This window comes from Simochromis diagramma, unplaced genomic scaffold (assembly GCF_900408965.1).
Source record: "Simochromis diagramma unplaced genomic scaffold, fSimDia1.1 OVJJ01000612.1, whole genome shotgun sequence".
Classification (NCBI taxonomy): domain Eukaryota; kingdom Metazoa; phylum Chordata; class Actinopteri; order Cichliformes; family Cichlidae; genus Simochromis; species Simochromis diagramma.
Genome location: NW_024387419.1, coordinates 1,534,464 through 1,553,638, shown reverse-complemented (window position 1 = coordinate 1,553,638; position 19,175 = coordinate 1,534,464). Strand labels below are relative to the sequence as shown.

At 41.3% G+C, this 19,175-nt stretch overlaps 1 protein-coding gene across 1 annotated transcript; it reads left to right on the top strand.

The window, feature by feature from the left end:
• The first annotated feature begins 3,187 nt into the window (after positions 1-3,187).
• Positions 3,188-19,158, top strand: zgc:92429 (uncharacterized protein LOC445063 homolog). The gene is made up of 11 exons (XM_040012578.1): positions 3,188-7,156; positions 7,667-7,716; positions 7,799-7,855; positions 9,186-9,340; positions 9,632-9,735; positions 10,684-10,736; positions 13,759-13,829; positions 14,315-14,417; positions 14,877-14,996; positions 16,107-16,169; positions 16,612-19,158. The coding sequence occupies exons 1-11, from the start codon at positions 7,093-7,095 to the stop codon at positions 17,044-17,046; spliced, it is 1,275 nt and encodes a 424-aa protein (XP_039868512.1). The 5' UTR covers positions 3,188-7,092; the 3' UTR covers positions 17,047-19,158.
• The last annotated feature ends 17 nt before the right edge of the window (positions 19,159-19,175 follow it).

Below are 19,175 nucleotides of genomic sequence, written 5' to 3'. Positions count from 1 at the left end.
CCTGTCGCTGTTGGATAGATGCTGCTTCTAGAAGCTTCCTGTTGCAGTCTTGTGTTAGCTTAGCCTCTCTTCATAGTATCCCCTGAAACCTGTGGAAGACCTCCCACAGCAGGTTTTCCCACCCCGTCCTCTTCTCCGCCAGTAACTGTAGCTCTATTATCTCTCTTGATGTCTCAGTCTTTTAGCAGTAGATTAAACCTCTCACCGGCTCTCAGGCTTTGTAGTTCTCGAGCTTTTCCTTAACATCTCTGCAGTGTTTGGTAGGTGAGGTCCTCATCTTTTTTTTCCCTCCATCTCCAATCATATTTGCCAGTCATGATGTCAGCAGCCTACAGAGTGTCTCCGGTTGGACCTCGACGGCGAATCACAAGACGCTTGAATATCCAGGTGTTTTGTTACAAGTGGGCGAGCTAAAATGGTGCTTTTCTAGAACTAGTAAAGTATGTAGTCCAAGAAGTGTTGGAACTTAGATGTCAGCTGTGACTGGGAGGTTTGTCAGTCAACCAGCTGTTGTTCAGGGGCACTTAGGAAAATTATGGAAAGTAGTGAGTCCACTGATCACTGGGACAGTTGATCGAGATATTAGCTCTCTTCCCTGTTAGTTTTATTATAGCTCTGCGGAGAGGCACCAAAATGTCTTTGCAAACCTACGCAGAGAAGGATGTCATTCGTACCCAGTGGTTGAGCACACCTCTTAAATTTCAACGACGTAGTAACTGCCACAAGTGATCTTCGAGCAGAACACAGGAAACTTAATCTGTTTGGGGTTTTTTTAATTGGTTTTTTACGCCAGTGAATTCCTCGTTTCTGTCTTGGATTTCGTCGTTTGTTCGTGCTTGCCCACTGCGTGTAAATCTGTTTTCGAGACGTGGCATATTGGCATTTTTGCACAACAGTCAAAGAAAAACGTGCTTATGTTTGCCGGCTTGCAGGCTGGAGAGACGTACCTCAAGCTTATCTACGGCTTCTAACAAATACGACTATGCAGAATCTTTAGGTCTTTGCTGCCGTAAGCTTTCTGGTTTCAACTTGTAGTACAAGTTCTGTTTTCCAATCTCCTTTGAGCTTTGGTTGTGCGCAGGTCTGTAGAGAACAACAGCAGGATTCATCCAGATATCTTGGCTGCACTCTAAGCCCGCGAACAGAAGCAGCTGGACCTGGAGTTCTTAAATAGTCGATAAATTCTGTGATTGGATGTTCCTGATGCTCCCTGTGTCCTAAATATGGACTCTTTGGATCTTCTCCGTCTTCAAAACTTCCCCCTCCTCTGGGCCACCTGTGTTTTTGAGTCCCAGCTTTAAAAAGAAAACTATTTTGTTAATGGATGTGTCCTTTTTTGGCACCAATATGAGACCGTTTTTATATTCTAGGACAGCTGCCTTACTGTCTCTAATCTTATGTGATAAATTGACACTTCACAAATAAAAGCTGCTTGATTTGCTTGGCACTGATCCAGGATCAGGTCATCATAGCCCTGGATGATAAAGTAATAAATCACATGAGGTCTAACTGCAGATCTGATGATTGATAACAAGTTTGTAATAGTCTCATTAGGCTTTGAAATGAAGAAGGGTAAAATGAGAGCCAGGACGTGGAGGTGAAATCAGGTTAACTGTTTGCTTTAATGTAATCTTTGCAGTCTTTGCGTTTCTTTTGTTATTTTTGTTCTACTTTCTCTGAGTGGAACCTACTGCTGCCAGTTGGGATCAGGTTATTCGACTGGTTTTAAAATGTTCCGATGTCGAAAGATTGAGTGGGTTCAGAAAAAATGGCCGCGGTGGTTTTTCCGTTGCTGGCTTGCCACCTTTAGCGTCAGTGCAACTTGCCAATAGTCTTTACGGCTTTATCACATAAGGTGTGGCCAAGCATGCGGGCTCTTATTCAGTGCTTCACCTTCCCTCAAATTCAGACTCTTTCTCACATTTACAGCTGAGACTTTCCCAGCTCGACCGCTGTTTTCTGCTGTTAGCCTGCTGGGATCAGTCCTGGGGAACCTCGTGGCCACGTTGCAAAGTTTCTTTCAACTTTAAAAAAAGAAGAAAAAAAAAGCTGCTGCCGCCTGTCTGCATTGTTGTAGCATGAATCTAAGTGGAGGAGGATACATGGATAAACCTTGATGTCATATTAAAACGTCTGCTGAGGCGTTGAGCGAGCAGACTCTTCTCTGGCGAGCCATCTCTCTTTTTCTCGGGGAGTGCATGGTTGTGTTGTTGGTGTTTCTTGTCCCCCCCCCACCCTTGCAAAGAATTTTTTAAGAAAGCATGATATGACAGTCGCAGCGGTGGTGCTCATGATAAATTCCCTCCTGTTGTTGTTGTCGTTGCTGCTTTAAACGGCCCCGACAGCGCGAAGGGGCGGATGGATTATCTGAGCGCAAGGGCAGGTTCATCGCTTTGTCTGGACTGACAGATGTTTGGCCGCTGTAACCACCCGGTTGAACTTGTCCCAGAGATCTCACATTAGTTGCTTGGTTTGCGGCGTCCCCTGTGGGTCGCAGCAGAGTCAACCCCCCTGCCACCATCCCCCCAAGAAAAGGAAGACGAGCAAAAAGAGAGAGGCTGTTCGATGGTAAATCCCCCCCATTTTTGTGTCGGTGAGTCGGTGTGTCGAGTCGATGATCTCTTGTGCACGTTCTGTTTTTTCTACATCTGTTTTTTGGTAAGAACCCTCGGATTGCTGCCTCACTATACTGTATATAGAGAAATGCACACCTTCACACTCACAACACAGCTTAAAGACATACTCATTACCTGCATTATTTTCATTTACTCTTTATTTTTCTGAACTTGAAAGATATTAGCGTTCTTACAGCAGTATATAGGTATGATTGCTACTCGGTGGGGGCAGGCTGAACAGACAGACGATGCAGAAATCTTTGGAGGGCTGCAGACCTGCCCCGTACTTCAGGATCAGCCATGAGTTTCACAATGATGCCAAATGTTTTTCGGAGCAGAGTACAGCTTTTAATCTCTGATTCCTCTTCTGTCTCCTCCCCCCCATCTCTTTCTTTGTACATGTTTTCTATTTATTTAAAGCAGAAATATATGGATTGTATCAAGCATGGAAAGGCAAACAGATGTTACAGTTGACAAAAACACAAAAAAAAATCACAGGCTTTTATTTTACAGCAGTATATTTGTTTATTCTAGGGACTTGTTTTCTCTCTCTCTATTTTTTTTTTTTTTTTGTTTTTTTTTTTTTTTTTGAAAGAAATAAAAAGTCATTTTCATTCCTAAGCGAGTGTTTTTGTGATCTTTTAACTCAAACAGTCGGAAAGTCTATAAACTCTGAAAATATTCACCATTCAAGGTCTCCGAGTGTCAAACGGCTCAGCTTCTGATTTTTAATTGCGCCACCCCGAGGGCTTGAGAATGTGTTTTCTTAATTGCGCAACTTTTTTTTCTCTTTTTAAGTGAGATTTTTAAACCGTCCACTAAATATTTCAGCAGTTTTTCTACCAGCAGCGATCTTCTTAAATTTGATCGAGACTGGCAGATTCGACGGTCGCTTTTTGAGCGTGTTTATTTGAAGAAAATGGACTGTTTGACGTTAATCAAAGGCACGCATTAAAATCTTACATCTGCCTCCAGCTGCAGGCTTGAACCGTCAACATTCGTTGCTGATGCAGGAGAGTTACTGTGCACTCACCACATCTGAGGGCTTTAAATCAGGGAATGTGGATATAAGATCAGATCCTGTCACATTAAATGCATTATCCAAATTAACTGCGAATAATTTTTTGGCACAGATGCAGCGCAAAATATGCTACACGTCACTGATAAAAATGTACATTTTCTGTACTGTGTAAAAGTCCTGAGCCAGCCCTCATTTGCACGCTTGAGTTGTGTGCACGGAAAACATGCACAACTCAAGAGATGAAGCAGTGTTTTGTCTGCACATGACACGACTTGGCAAATAACACATTTTTTAAAAGCACCCTGTCATAAAAATGCATCATTTGTCCCAATTTCTTCAGTTAAATCTATAAAAATGTCAAAGATAGCACAATCTGACACACATAAAACAGTATTTCTGCACCAACAAAGTGATTTCCAAACAGCTGTTAGCTGCATGGTGTGCAGGTGGCTGTGAAGAATACTTAAAAGTACCATCAGATTTTGATCGACCATAAAAATTTCCACTATCTGGAAATCATTTGATTGCCTTTATTTTTCAGCATGACAATGATCCCAAAGACACTGGCAGTGCAGTAAAAACACAAAGTGGAACACTATCAGTCATGGATTGGCCTCCCCAGTGCCCGGACCTCATCATTACTGCAGCGGTTTGGGATCATCTTGAAGAGATAAGGGGGGGGAAACAGACAAACTTTGTGAACATGTGGTTCTTGTTCTTCCACCGGGTCAGGTTTACTCCAAAAGTGAGTAAATTACAGCAGAAATAAACATGCTTACAGTGTCTGTAGTTATGCACAGGTTAAAACGTGTAACATTTAAACTGAATTAAGTCTTAAACTTATACATGATTAAACTGCATTCCTGCTGCTAACAGTCACTCAATCATGTTTGTTGCCCTTTTCATGTGTTTGTGGTCAGTATGGCCTGCTGTCTGGATAACTTTACCAGCACCCTGTGCAGAAAACCCAGTGTTTCCCTTCAAGTATGAGATGGGTAAAAAACACAGTAGCCTATAAACGCTGGGGGACGTCAGAGTGGGTTTATTAAGTGTCAGTAAATGAACTGTTAGTTTGAGCCACATGATCACCTTTAAAAGATGTTTATCCTCTTCTTTGTTCTACACCGCTGAATCCTGCTAACCAGCCACAATGCAGTTAAACCTTCTGTTTTCAGCCTGCAGCATCCTCGCGTCACTGCATATCCGCAATGCATTCGTTTAAACTCTTCCCTTTAGTTCACATTGCCTCCTCAGCATTCTTTTATTATGTACCCAACTCCTCTGAGAAAACATTTACCACACCGTATAAATGTCATTTACGACAATAAACACCTTCATTATTCTGGTAAATCTACGTTTATGCTTAAAGCTCACTGAAAAGATGCAAACAAACTTGAGTAAAGCCTCAAAAGATCCCCACACCGTGGGAACCCTCCAGCCTCTGCTCCTCTCCAGTTCCTATAGTTATTGTTTTTTTGTTTACGTCTGATTACAGTCTATACCTCTAATCTCTTCTTGTTGCTACACGTTGGCGTGAAACGCCTCTGATTTGCTCCGCCATTGTCTGCCATGATATCAACGCTCCCACAGCGAGGGATTTAGAAACGTGTTCCCACCTCCCGACTCCCGCTGAGCCCTGAATAATGAAAGCGTTTGTACACATTTGTTCCACAATCACATCGAGGGCTGCTCGCTGATGCTGCCGCTGATACACTGGGTCATATTTCAGGGTTTTTTGTTTCTTTCTTATTCCTGATTCTTTGTAGGAAATAAATCACTTAAAAAGTCCTGTGCCTGACAAACAGCAGTGTTTTGTCTTGAGTGAATAATTTATTGTCGCCTGGAGTCGCTGGCAGTTTGTCTCAGTGTGCTCGGGATGAAAGATATTTTAGGAGCAAACTACAAAAGGCCGGCATATAAATAAATGCCTTTCTGCACCGTGTTAGCCTGAGCTGAATTAACTGTCCTGTCAGGGAGATGTGAGGCGGAGAGCAGGCTGTGCTGCCACACGGATGCAGTTAGGTCCATAAGTATCAGGACAGTTTGTTGTAGTCGGGATGTGATTGAAGTGCAGACTTTAATTCAAGTCATTGCACAAACAAACTCATTTTAAACACAAGGATTGTTTTTAATAGTTGGATGAAAATATTTTGCAATCAATCACAGCCCGAACTCTAAAACTCGGGAACATCAACAGATGCTGCATTTCCTCCACTGAGATGATCTAACAGACCTTTAACTGCTGGTTGGTTGTGGGTCTCTCCGCCTGTGTTTAGTAACTAAAAAGCTGCTCTGTTGGTTGGAGAGCAGGTGACTGATTTGGAGTCGTTTTCTTTCTTTATCTTGAGAAACTCATGAGTTGCTTGAGTGAGGTGTGCAGAGACTTCATCCCTGCTGCTTCTGTCAGCAGTCACATCGTCACTAAGTACTCAAGACCTGCTTTTACTGGCTCGCATATGTGCCAATGCCATAACAACACCTCCACCATGTTTGACAGGTGATGTGGCGCACTGGAAACAAGTTTCTTTGTTTCATCTGTCTGGACTTCCTGTTCCTGAGTGTAACCAGTGGTTTGCACTTTGTTGTAAATCCTCTGCACTTCCATTCATGATGGCATCTCTTGATATCTTTAGCACATTTAAAAAAAAAAAAAAAAAAAAAAACAGTTTCAAAATGTTGTACGAATGAAAGCCCACTATAAGTTCGCCTAAATCGCTGTGCTTTGGTCTTGTAGTCTTGTGGAGGTACAAATATACACAAAAGAAGTGGCATGGTGCTGGGACACACTGGGATTAAGTATTCCCTTCCTATGGCTTCGTGTCACATGAGTTTAGGGGTCCCTGAACTAGGCGGGCTCCAAAGTGTTGTGGACAATCTTCCCTGAAGACCAGTTATTAACGGTCACTGAGTGCCACATGTGGAACACAATCCCCTTAAAAGCGCTGAGGAAGTTTCAGCACAGGGTGGAATTAAAATGTCTGTCAGCGTCTCGAGCACTGGTTTGCCGTCTCTGCAGTGGATCCAGCGCACAGAGTGACAGGAAATCCAGGAGTTGTCAGTCCTATTGTGGCTGCTGCCGGGCCGCGGCAGGCCTGTTTGTGACAGCCGACACTCACCGGGAGGAATGTCAGCCCCCACCCCCAGATAAGTTTTGACAGCTGTAAATTGCGAGAGGGGCGTGGGGGTAGGAGGGAGGTGAGCTGCTATTTTTATCTTTCATTCAGCCAGGCCTGAACCAGAGAGAGACGGAGACCCCCCTCTCTATCTCTCACTTCTCCACAAGGCGACGACTCCTTCTGGATCTCTCCTTTCTGCCTGGCTGGAGAAACTTCTGGAGACCCGACCGAGGCATTAAGACCTGCAGACACGGCCGGTGTGAAGGAACATATCTAAACGCAAGCGAACGAGTGCAGACTGTACAGTGAAGAAGAAGACATCACAGTCCACGAGGCCAACATGGCTCTGCTGTGCTACAACAAAGGCTGTGGGCAGAAGTTTGACCCCGACAAGAACAAGGATGGTAAGATCCTCCTGCATGTGTCTGCTCCTTTACTTTAAACCTGTTACAGCGACTCTGAGTCATCCTGTTATCAAAGACCTGGAGCTGAAGTGGAAGAAAACTGGGTGTGAGATGACACTTGTAGGTTGTCTGAAGAAACAGAATTTCCTTCATGAGGATGATGACGTCTAAATTTTCAGCCACGTTTAAAAGGAGCTCTGCACTTTTATTTTGAAAGGGAGCACTCATGAATAGTTTTACTTTAATGTAGTGTTTTGGGACTCGATTCAAATTCAGATTGTGTGCACTAAACACGAACAGTGTGTGAACCTGTGATCGTGACAGATTGACTGATCACGCGCTGGTTTGCGTGACATCACGTAGAAGTTGTGTCCGTGTGAGAGAGACGGCCATCTTCCTTCCTTATAAGGGACACACGGCACCTCCACACTGCAGTGACCCTGTGAGCAGCTGGGATCTCAGTGAGTGTCTATATGCAGACTCATGTTGTCTTTATCTCCACTCTAAAAGATTCCTGCCTCTTCCACCCGGGAGCCCCCGTCTTCCACGATGCACTGAAGGTAAACTCTCCTCTTAGAGTCTGACTCGAGTGGGAGAATAAAACTCAACGCTAATCACATGTTTGTTTGTTTGTGTCTCCAGGGCTGGTCCTGCTGTAGGAAAAGGACGACCGACTTCTCTGAGTTTCTCTCCATCAAGGTAACACAAGCTCAGGGTCCACGCTCCAGAAGTGTTTGTCATGGTGAAATTACCGAAAAAACAGAGAATAAATTAGGAGAAAACATGGAGCTCTTTTGATGAATGTTTAATCAGGTGGCAGCAAAAGCAGTGGAGTGAAACCTAATGAGAGTTAGTGTCGGGCATTTCCAACATTTATTTTAAACCAACTAAAACCCCAGTGTTGTAATGAAGTATGATACTTTTTCAACCATTAAAACGAGCTTAATCATGCAGGACAGACAGGTTAGCTCTGAATGATGAGTGAGGGATAATTAGCGGGAAATCTATGTTTGTTTTATGTTGAAAATTTGCTGCCCAGTTATCAGGATGTTTCATCTTCAGCCCAGGACATGCAGATGGCATTTAAAGATGAAGAGCGTACACAAAGATGTAAAAACCAATATGGGAGGTTGATACACACATAATTCTTCCAGACAGAGCGAAGACTGAACTTTTATTTGCTGGTAATAGTTGCATGTACACAATATATTTAATTGGTCTTTAACGTATGGAAGCTCGTGTCTGCCCCTGAAAGTTTTGCGCTCCGCAAGTTACAATTTCAGGTTATCATCTCAAAATATCGACTCAAGTTAGTTTGGTTAATTACCTGAATCTTTTACATTTTTGTGACAGAAACAATCAATGAAAACAAAAACGTGGGTGCAAAAATATTGTGTACATTCTTTCAGCTGTTACCAAATACTTACACACTCTGTATCAGTATCATCAGTTCTGCCCTGTAAGAGCAAAAAAGTACATTTTGGAAATCTACTGGATTATTTTAAAAGGTAACCAGATTATGAGTCTAAAATGACGATTAATGTGTTAAGTTAATTAAGTTGGGGAGTTTCTGCCAGTGAAAAAGACGTTAGCAGAAGTTAAGATTTCAGGTTATTATCATGAAATTATGAAGTGGGAATCCTGAAATTTCCACTTACTAACCTGAAATCAAGATTCTGGTGAGGGCTTGGTTTGAGATTTCATAACTAAAAAGCTGGAAAATAACTATTAAATAAAAGAGTCTGGCCAATAGAGATGATACAGCTTTAAAGGTCCATCTTCAATATACAGTCTATCCTATCACATAAAATGAATGTTTGATGTTTTTCTGTCAAGATGAGCGAGGTTGGAGTCACTGGTGTGAGCTTAAATGACTTGTATTTAACAAAGCAACAAACTAATAAGAACTGAAAAACTGAAGCTGTCACAGGAGCGTGAAAGGTATTATCAGGTATGTGGAATCTGGAATCTCATCCAGAGCTTCATTACCTGAGCATGACTGAAGTGACCCGTGTGGTTTTGAACGCAGGGCTGTACCCGCGGGCGCCACAGCGACGTGAAACCCCAGGAGCCTCTGAGGCCCGAGGTGTCGTCGGATAAGGGCGAGATTAAACACGCCGAAGGCCGAGAGATAATCTATCAGGGCCCCAAATCTGCAGAGATGCTGCAGAAGGAGAGACCCAGGTGTGTGTTTGAGATCTGCAGTCAGCTCTCATTTATATCAGCATCCACCTTTTTCTGATGCGCGTGTGATCGCTGGAGTTTGTCACGTTGTGTGTTTGTCCCTGTTTGCTTTATCTGTGCAGCGAAGTCATGGGGGGGAGGTCACGGGGGTCACCGTGAGGTTACGGCTGGAATAAATTATTCACTGCGTAACTCTTGTGCGTCAGTCTGCTCATGCTTGTGTATGTGTGTGTTCATTTCTCTGTTGTAACGTGTGTGTGTGTGTGTGTTCATTTCTCTGCGCGTGCACAGTTCAGACGAGCCCATGACCAAACTTCCCCAGAAGGTGTCGGCGTCGCTGGCTCAGGCGCTGGAGAAACTGGACATCAGCAAGAGAGGAGAGAACGAGAAGAAAGGTACACAAACGCTCACCGTTTAAAAGAATCACAACAAACGTTTACCTGCTGGAAACTTTTCTCAGAGACTTTGGTCCATATTAACTTGACAGCAGTAGATAGTTGGCGTGGTCTTCTGCTTCGAGGTTCAGCGTGTTGTGCGTTCAGAGATGCTCTTCTGCATAGTTTGCTTGTGACGAGTGGTTTTTTGAGTCGACTGATCTTTCTGCTCAGGTGTCAACAAGACATTTTCTCCCTGTGAATTGTTTTTCCCTGGATTTTCTCTTTCACATCATTCTCTCTAAACTCTAGAGATGTTAGTGTGGGAAAAACCTCAAAGTCACTTAAATAAACTTTCTTCAAAACAATCAGCTCTGCATTGAGACTTTTCTGAAATCGGGTGCGTAAATCTTTAAATGAGGCAAAGTAAGCGAGGCGCCGCACTCAAATCGATATCTGTGAAAGACGAGTTGACGTGTATTGGAAACAGTTTGAAATATTGATGCTACACTAGCAGGTGTTTCTCATTTAGGGAAAAGTAAACTTTTCAGATTCAATTAAAGTCAGAATGAGCCGGTAAGGCGGGTTTATCGTGGATTCAGGAGTGCACGTGTCTCACTCTTACTCCAGATCAGAGTGATACAATGAAAAAATATCAGGAATGCAGTCTCTCACCGCCCTCCACCACCTCAGCAGCAGCTGTGTAAGCTTCACGTCATATTGGGTGTGACTGCAGCGTGCACCAAGTGTAGTTTTTTCTAAGTATGTGCTGCACACTTCCAGTTTTATCGAGACGTTTCTGAAAAAGAGGGGAAAAAATGTCTGCACACTGAGAATAATTTGATCTCAGTACAGCACAAATCAATACATCAAAACTGCGTGCACTCTCACTGCTCTGTTAGAATTACTCCACGGGAATAAAACTTGGACTTGTTAGTGTCTTATCTCTGTTTTTGTTTTTTCCAACAGAGAGTCAGGCTGTTATTTGCGGGACCCGCTGCAAAAACGCAGGATGCAAAACAGTGAGTGTCTTTTTGTCATTTGTGTGATTTAATGCCTGAATCTGAGCTTATCAGGCCTTTCAGACTGTGGCACCACAGTTGTGGAATTCTCTCCCACTGTCTCTTCGCTGCACGGACTCCATTGATTCTTTTAAGAAACAGCTGAAGACATTTTTATTTAGAAAAGCATTTGATTAATTTCTTCTTATGCTGTTTTTATAGTTTTATTGTTTTATTTACTGTTGTATTGTTTTTATATTCCCATTTTCTCTGTTGTAAAGCACTTTGTGATTTTCATCTGTGAAAAGCGCTATATAAATACATTTTACTTACTTACTACTTACTTAAAGCTGAGACTTAACAACTTTTAAAAGACTCACACTAAAGTAGTCATCATAATACACACATGTGGCAGTTTTCTTAACCATTTATTACACAACATAGTGGAGCGGCATTGGAGCTTTGTAATAACTTGACCCGGCCCCCTCAGATGCACCCAGGCAGTAACGCAGCCTCACTGATGCGCTTTCGTTTGAGTTCAGTCCATCAAGCTTCTGCTTCAGTCTCTGTAAAGTTTATTAAGGGCGCCATCTAGTGCACAAAGCAGGCAACAACACATATCAGCTGGTACTAACTGTAGCAGCTCTTTGTTTCCTCAAATGTAGAGAAAACACACAAAAGTAAAGCCTCCAAACAGTTGACTGACTTTTCATATTTACTAGAACTCTATGAAAAATGCTGCTTCCTTATAACTACAGTATGCTACAGGTATCGGAGGCGCTGTTTGCCCAGTGATTGCTTTTTCGTTTTTAATGGACTAGTGAATGCAAGGCTTCTACCTACTTTAATGTTTTCTTTTCTTTTTGCAGTATAAAATTTTAAGGATATATGGGATTGCTACTGTACTCCTGAGCACAAAACTATAAATACTCGGCTTGAAAATAAATTGTGCGTCAAGACGATGATAAACGTGCAATAAGACGGAGTCGGTCTGTAATCAGTTATCAGTTATCAGGTTGGCAATTACATGCAACCTGTTTGTGATAATCAGGCACTTAACTGTGATAAATGAGTGAAAATGGCTAATTTGTTGCCATCTGCATACACAGAAATTCATACTTGAATCCAGAGTGTGGACAGAACCTCACAGATCTGAAACACAAATTTGTAAATAGCTGCAGCAGGATGGAGATTTAACTGCCAGATGACATCGGTGCTTGGCAGACTTGACCGTAAACTGGAATATAACCAGTTGGCAGCCAGCTGAATCCAGTCACCTACTGCAGAAAGACCACTCAGACTGATGGCAACATGCTGGTGATCTGTCTGCATTTATAAATTGGATGGTAGTTATTCGTAAACCTTAACCAGTCTCTCTGAGCGTGATTGCAAGTGTTTGGAGACTGGTTACCTTCCACCACTTGACTTGTGATCAAAAGTGTTTACCCGGGGGTTGAGAGTGCAACATCACTATCGGTCACCAAAGATGGAGGCAGTGAGAAACTGAGAATTGAGTGGTGACACACACATCGCTTCTGTGTTTTCACATCATTCTGACCTTTAACCCTCTTAAATACAGTAAAACATCACAGTTCACAAACCACACCAAGCTTTCACGCTCACATAGTTTACCTTAAAAAAATGTGATTTTTTTTTTTAAGTCTTTAATTTTACTTTCAAATTATTTTTGGATTTTAAACCCATTCAAATTCAGATTCAAAATTCAAATTCAAATTTTATTTGTCACATACACAGTACGATATGCAGTGAAATGCTTACACAACTGCTCGTGACCTAAAGAAAAAAGAAAAGGCTATGAATAAGATAGGAAATAAATATGAAAATTAAAAAGGGTAAATTGGAAGGAATAAAAGTAAAATATAAAAATTAAAGTTAAAAATTAAATAACTGTACAACACAAATTAGAATGAAGGGTAAATTTAACTGGGAAAGAATAAGATAAAATATATAAATTAAACTTGAAAATAAAATAACTGTACAACAAAATACACAAATACACAGTATAGAACTATATAAGAATGTATAAGAAATATAAATATATATATACACAATAACAGCAGCTGTACAAGTATTAAATGGAAATGAAGAAATATACTGTCCAGTGTTGTGCAATCCACATTTGTAATTCAGTTTGATCACATGATCAAACCTTAATTAATATTTAATAAGCGTTAATTTAAATAAGTCCTGAACTAAAAACTACACTGGTGCCACCTTCGACATAGAAGGCAATGATATGGAAATGATCGTGAACTTTAACCTGCTAGGATCAATAAAAAGTATGAGCCACATCAAGGCAACGATGAAATCATCGGATAATATCTTAGAAATCTAAGGACATGAAAAGAAGGCTTACGTACAGTTTGATTTCCTTCATGGTCACCTGTAGTTGAACAATAAGAAAACAGCACAGTCACTAAATCATCAGTATTTTTGAGATGTGGTGAGAAGACGGAGTTTATAAATACCACGGAGGACCAACAGACCAGTCTTAAATGAAATCGAGCCAACAACGTCACTGAAAGGACAGAAATCGAAGCTACTACTCGCCTACTTTGATTGTCATAAGGCAGATGAAGATTTCGTTGTGTACTCATTTTTATTTAGTCATCGTTTTGTTGTTTGTATCACTATACTGTTTTCCTCCAAAAACAAAAAAGGTTGTTGATGAAATGAACTCTGATGGGAAGAACTTCAGAAACAAAGGACTGAGGATAGGATTGATGTTTATTTATGAAGGTACTATGATTCACGAACGAACTGATGACCTTAACTTTAATTGCTTTATATTTAACAAACAGTGCTGACATAAAAGGGAGCTATCCTTTCACTTCACCCTTCAAGGTCTTTGCCTTTACAATTAAATATGGCTGAACACCGCTTATTGGACAGAAAATGTGACATCGCCCTGTTAAAAATGGAAGAAAAACGTAATCTTTTACGCCTAAATCTTTAATATTATCAAACGTCCCCATAACTGATCCGATGGTCTTTGCATTGTGTGCTATGTTTCTGTGTTTAGGTCTACCAAGGACCACAGACCGACATGGAGGTCTGCACCCACCATCCTGGAGCTCCCGTCTTCCACGAGGGGTAAGAACAAAAACTCTACCCTGCCACTTGTTTACTGGAGATTTTTTTTCTTTTTTAACAAAAACAAGTCTAATCCACTGTAACAAAACCGTAATTACATTCTTTATTTGCATAGCTCGTATCAAAAACAACAATTAGCTGACTTATACAAAGGAGGGACGCAAACAAAACAAAACTGAAGGCCGTGCAGGCAAAGCAAGAAACATAAACGCGTCGAGATAAGAGAGTTAATTAAAGATTGGTAATTAAAGCAAATCTGCAACATTACAAACAGACTTCAAGAGTAAATAAACTGCAAGCGCTGCTTTTAAATCACATTAAGTGTAACGCTGGGCTTCCTACTGCTGGGCAGCTTCCTAACAAAACCTGAATTAGTCTCATTTCATGGGGATCACGTAGGGTTGTTGTTGTTTCCAGGATGACACGGCTTGTTTCTTACAAACTGTGACCATTTCTTTGTATTTTCTTTTTTTGTTGTTGTTTAGGTACAAGTACTGGAGTTGCTGCTGCATCAAGACAACAGACTTCAACGCCTTCCTGGACCAGAAGGGCTGCACCATGGGGAAACACCGCTGGGTCCCAAAGCAGGTACATGCACCACCTGGAGAATGTACTAGAGAAACCGCTGGTGGGACACCGGGGATCGGATCAAAGTTTGCAGAGAAAAAGGAAAACAGATCTCAAGGGCTGACAACAACATCAAAAAAAGCTTTAAAGTGACCTATTTTTGCGTGCACGGTTCACTTGTTTGTCCTTTTGATCACTATAAAACAAAGACTTGAGTGGGAAGATTTATCTGTGAGTGCAGACAAAAAACAAGTCAAACTTCAAGTCGAACAAATCATGTTTACCACAAATTCAAATGTCCTTGAAGAGCGCTAAAGCAATCCAAACACTCAAACCAGGGCAGGAATAAAAAGGTTTCATTGGGATGTTTTGATTTAGATTTGATAACTATGATTATCAGCCTTCGAGTCGCTCCTCGGTCTCGCAGCAGTCTGGCTGTGCAGCTCACCGGTGTGTGTGGGTTCACGTGTGTGTTTGCAGGACAAGAAGAAGGTGGCGTGTCGCTATGACTGGCATCAGACTGGCAACAGCGTCGTCGTGACCATTTACGCCAAGAACGCAAACCCAGAGTTTTCCAGCATAGAGGCCAACCGGACGGTGGTGAGTTTAATGAAACAGACAACGCACAGCGTATGTGGTTGGATCTAGTATGACTTTGCAATGAGACAACCTCATTAATAAGCAGCTTATTCTAATAATTTGTGGTTTAATTAACTGTTAACAAATCAGGATTCAGCACAGTAACAGGTGTTAATGAGATTTAGCTCAACTTCCTGTTGAGGTCCAAAAATGAGTCATTTATGACAATCCTGTAACACTTTCTGAGATTGTAATATTTTTAAGAGGGTCTATGATGCACATGTAGCTAATTTATCAACCACAATAAGATGGCAATGTGTATGTTTGTGTATTAGAGAGTGGCTGCATTTATGTAACAGGTTTTACTAAATTACTTTTGTACATCAGCGCTTTAACATCCGTAGGTCAAAGAGATGCGTCATAGAAAAGTTGCACTCATTAACAGACTGACTCACATTCACTGCAAACTGTCACCAATCTGTCTGCGAGTGAACGCAGCCACCCTCAGCATTACCATGACAACTTGATTGCTGCAACTTCTTGAAGTCCTTCATTGTTAGCAAAAGAAATTTGATTGGTCCTTGTATGCTGCACAGTGGCAGTCTGGTGACTGTATGAGCTCAATCGCCAGTTTCAGGTCATACTGAGCATACATGAAGTTAACTTTGTTAATAATAAATAAAAAAACAAAAATATTAGCAACACCGTAGCAACCAGAGAGCATCGAAAGTCAATGAAACTCAGCGACATGTGGCGAGATAGGGTGAAATAACCATTACCGATAAACTTCTCTCAGGTGACCAAAGTGACCACGAAGGGGTTCTCGGGAGAGTAGTGTAAACTTGCATTGACCGACTGTGAGCAAAAAAGCGATGTCCAATAACTGAACTGTTAGATGTGGACAGGGTTGTACTCTACCTTTGATTACGGAAGTCGAAACCATAGAAAAGGACATACAAGCCAAGCGTCTTCAAGCTTTTTACTAATTTTACTAAGAAGTGCTATTTTAATTTTATACCCAGTACTAATAATCATGGTCTAAGTCAAGATTTTTTTTCATTAACAGATTTGTATATTTACCCATTTATGCAATAAGACCTACACCGTTTCTGTCTTCTGTCCTCTCTTTAGCTCTCATGTCAAATCCAGTTTGAGAACAATAAGATTTTCAAGAAAGAGTTCCACCTCTGGGGGGTAAGTATCTGCTGTCTGCTGGGAATCGCCTTTCCCACTTACACTTGGAACATTTGAGCTCATGTTCAAAGATCAGTGAATGGACTGAGGTTTGAGGATGGTGAGCACACAAAGCGCCCGACTCTTGTTTGGCAGGTTTTGCTGGCTGTGGTTGGAAAAAAGTATTTAGGAGAGAAAGAGGTAGATAAAGACTTTGTGTTTCACTAACTATGCTGGATGGACCTTTCCTCAGCAGTGGAGTGCTGTGAACACCTAAACATAATCTGAAGTTTAGAAATAAGTAATTCAGTTGCAACTAGATTTTCTTAAAAATATAACCGTGATCATAATCATTAGCTTATCCCGTGGTTAGTTATCAGTTCACACGTTTCTGATGAACACATTTAAACTAGATTGCGCTTGAATGTTGTCCATCCAAAGTTTGAATTTCTCTTACCTGCAGGTGATCAACGTAAAGCACAGCTCGGTCAATATGGTCCCATCTAAACTGGAGATAAACCTCCGCAAGGCCGACCAAGTGGCTTGGGGCAAACTGGAGGACCCGAACTACAAACCTGAGCCCGAGCCCGCAGACGACCCGTTCATCGAATCCAACGAGTCGTACCAGCCCGACTGGGACATCGATGATGACGACATCAGTGACTCGGACGAGGAGTGGGCCTATGACACGCCCAAGAATAAAAAGGCAGAGAAGGACGAAAATCAAAAGAAGAACGAGGAGGAGGAGAGGCGGAAGTTAAAGAGGAAGGAGGTGGAGGAGGAGATGAAGAGGGCATTGGAGGAGCGGATGAAGGCGGAGGAGGAGAGGAAGAAGCTAGAAGAGCAGAGGAGGCAGGAGGAAGAGGAAGGATATGAAGACATGCCAGAGCTAGAGTGAGAAACGTCAGATTTCTTTGTGGTTTAGAAATAGAAAATCAAAAGAGATTTTTATAACATAGGACATATTTACTTCTGAAATAATAATTACTCACTACAAACCCCAATGAGACGTGTTTAAATGACCACGATATGGAGAACGTGATGTAAAGACAAAACTGTACCTTCAATAGAAGAAATAAAGTTTTCTATGTCAGTTTCTACTTCTACATTTGCGGGGGGTGTTGTTTCATTTTGTATGTGTACCGACTGGTAGCATTTCACCACTGTTGGCTACATTCATTACAGATAAATAGCTGGATCAATGTAATAAAGACTTGATATCCATCACAAGTCCCCTGGGCTTTAAGCAGAAAGATTAATGATTTTTTTTCAAAAGCCTGTAATGAATCATTAGCTAATCCACTGGTGCTGTAAATAAAACTGTTTAGGTCAGACTTTAGTTTATGAGTCATACTTAAATTGTATTTCCACACTTTGTTTTCATTATTATAAGCCTATTGTACATCTGTGAGAGCAGCCTACACAGTATTACTCACTGACTGGCTTTACTACAGCCAAACAAAGAACATACAGCATGTGGGCTAATTGTTTAGAGCAAGCGTGGCTAGTAAACAAGGCGAGAAAATATCAGTGGTAGTTTTTTGAGTGAAAATGCCTCCTTGATGCGAGAGTTTGTTGGAGAACAGCCAGACTGCTCGAATAACCACTGGTCAAAACCGAGGCATGCAGAGGAGCATTTCTGAACACCCATGTCTTGAAGCAGAAGACTTCCCAGAAGTCGGAGTTACTTCTGTCACCTAAGAGCAGGAAACTGAAACTACATTTCACGCCGGCTTGCTAAAATTGGACAGTATAAGAAATGTTGCCTCGTCTGATGAGTCCCCAGTTTTACTACAACAAGAAAGCATCACTCCATCCCGGCTTCTATAAGGCTGCTGTGGTGTTGGTGTACTATTAGAGGATATTATCTAAACAACACAGTCTTACCTGTGTCTTGTTGTTGACTATGCCGATTCCTTTATGACCAAAACTTCTGGAACTTGTTCCAGCACGGTAACACATCACGTTACAAAGCTACGTTCACTGTTCACTTAGATTGAGATATGGCCTCCATAGATCCAGATCCTAATAAAATGGAGCAGCTTGGGGATGTGGTGAAACGAGAGATTCACGTCCCAGATGTGCAGTGGATAAATCTGCAGAAGCTACGATTAGCTCCCTCCTTTGTGCCGCAGAAGCATGTTATTGTAAGAAAAATGCTATTTAAAAAAAAAAAAAAAAAAATGCTACAGAAATTAAGAATCTGCTCCAAAAACTAAAAGATAATTTTAACTATTCACAGACATCAAAGTGATTTATCAGGTGTAAAAAATATACATAGAAAAATCAAAGAGAAAAATCAAGCAATGAGACAGTGCCTAAAAGTTAAGTGGGTAGACAATAGTGAAAATACAATTTAAGTCTTTACCTTTAGTTGTGACCTACTTTGATTAAAGCACACAGAGGCCTTGACTCTTTTGTCAACCTGGAATAAAAACACTCGAAGGCGCAAGAGCACCGCAAATCACACAGTTACTAAATAAAACAACACACAAGATTCACACTTCAATAATTCATTTAATCTCCAGAGGGTTGCACTGACTTTGTCTTTGTTACAAACTGCACATGATAACACAATAAAACACCTCGCAACGTACAAGGTCGTGCAACATCTAGTCTGGCTTCCAGCACTGTCTCAATATATAGGCTGCTCAAAATCAGGGGTGCGTTCACAAATGTCATCTATGGAATACTGTTGCACAAACATGGCAGTGTTTGTAATCTGTGGATTCATTTAAGTTCCTTTGCTAGCATTTTTCTTTTCAGCTTCACGTAACTCCTTGGGAAGAGTTTCAGTTTGCGACATCAGAAAATTTTTTAAAAAACAAACCCTATAAAAGAAAAAACAAAACTAGGAGATATTTAATTAAAAGAGCAATAAATAAGCAATTACTTGTCCCAAAATGGCTTCCATATATTATGTTCCCCAACATCTTTGCAGTAATTTTCAGTACAACACAAACCAAATCAAAAATTATACACAAAAATTTCAACCCCCCCCCCAAAAAAAGGCTCAACACAAGCTGA

Coding starts and splice junctions, on each gene's coding strand:
- zgc:92429 (XM_040012578.1), top strand. CDS start 7,093: ATGGCTCTGCTGTGCTACAACAAAGGCTGTGGGCAGAAGTTTGACCCC. Junction 9,736..10,683: donor AGGAGAGAACGAGAAGAAAG/GTACACAAACGC, acceptor TTTTTCCAACAG/AGAGTCAGGCTGTTATTTGC. Junction 14,418..14,876: donor ACCGCTGGGTCCCAAAGCAG/GTACATGCACCA, acceptor GTGTGTTTGCAG/GACAAGAAGAAGGTGGCGTG.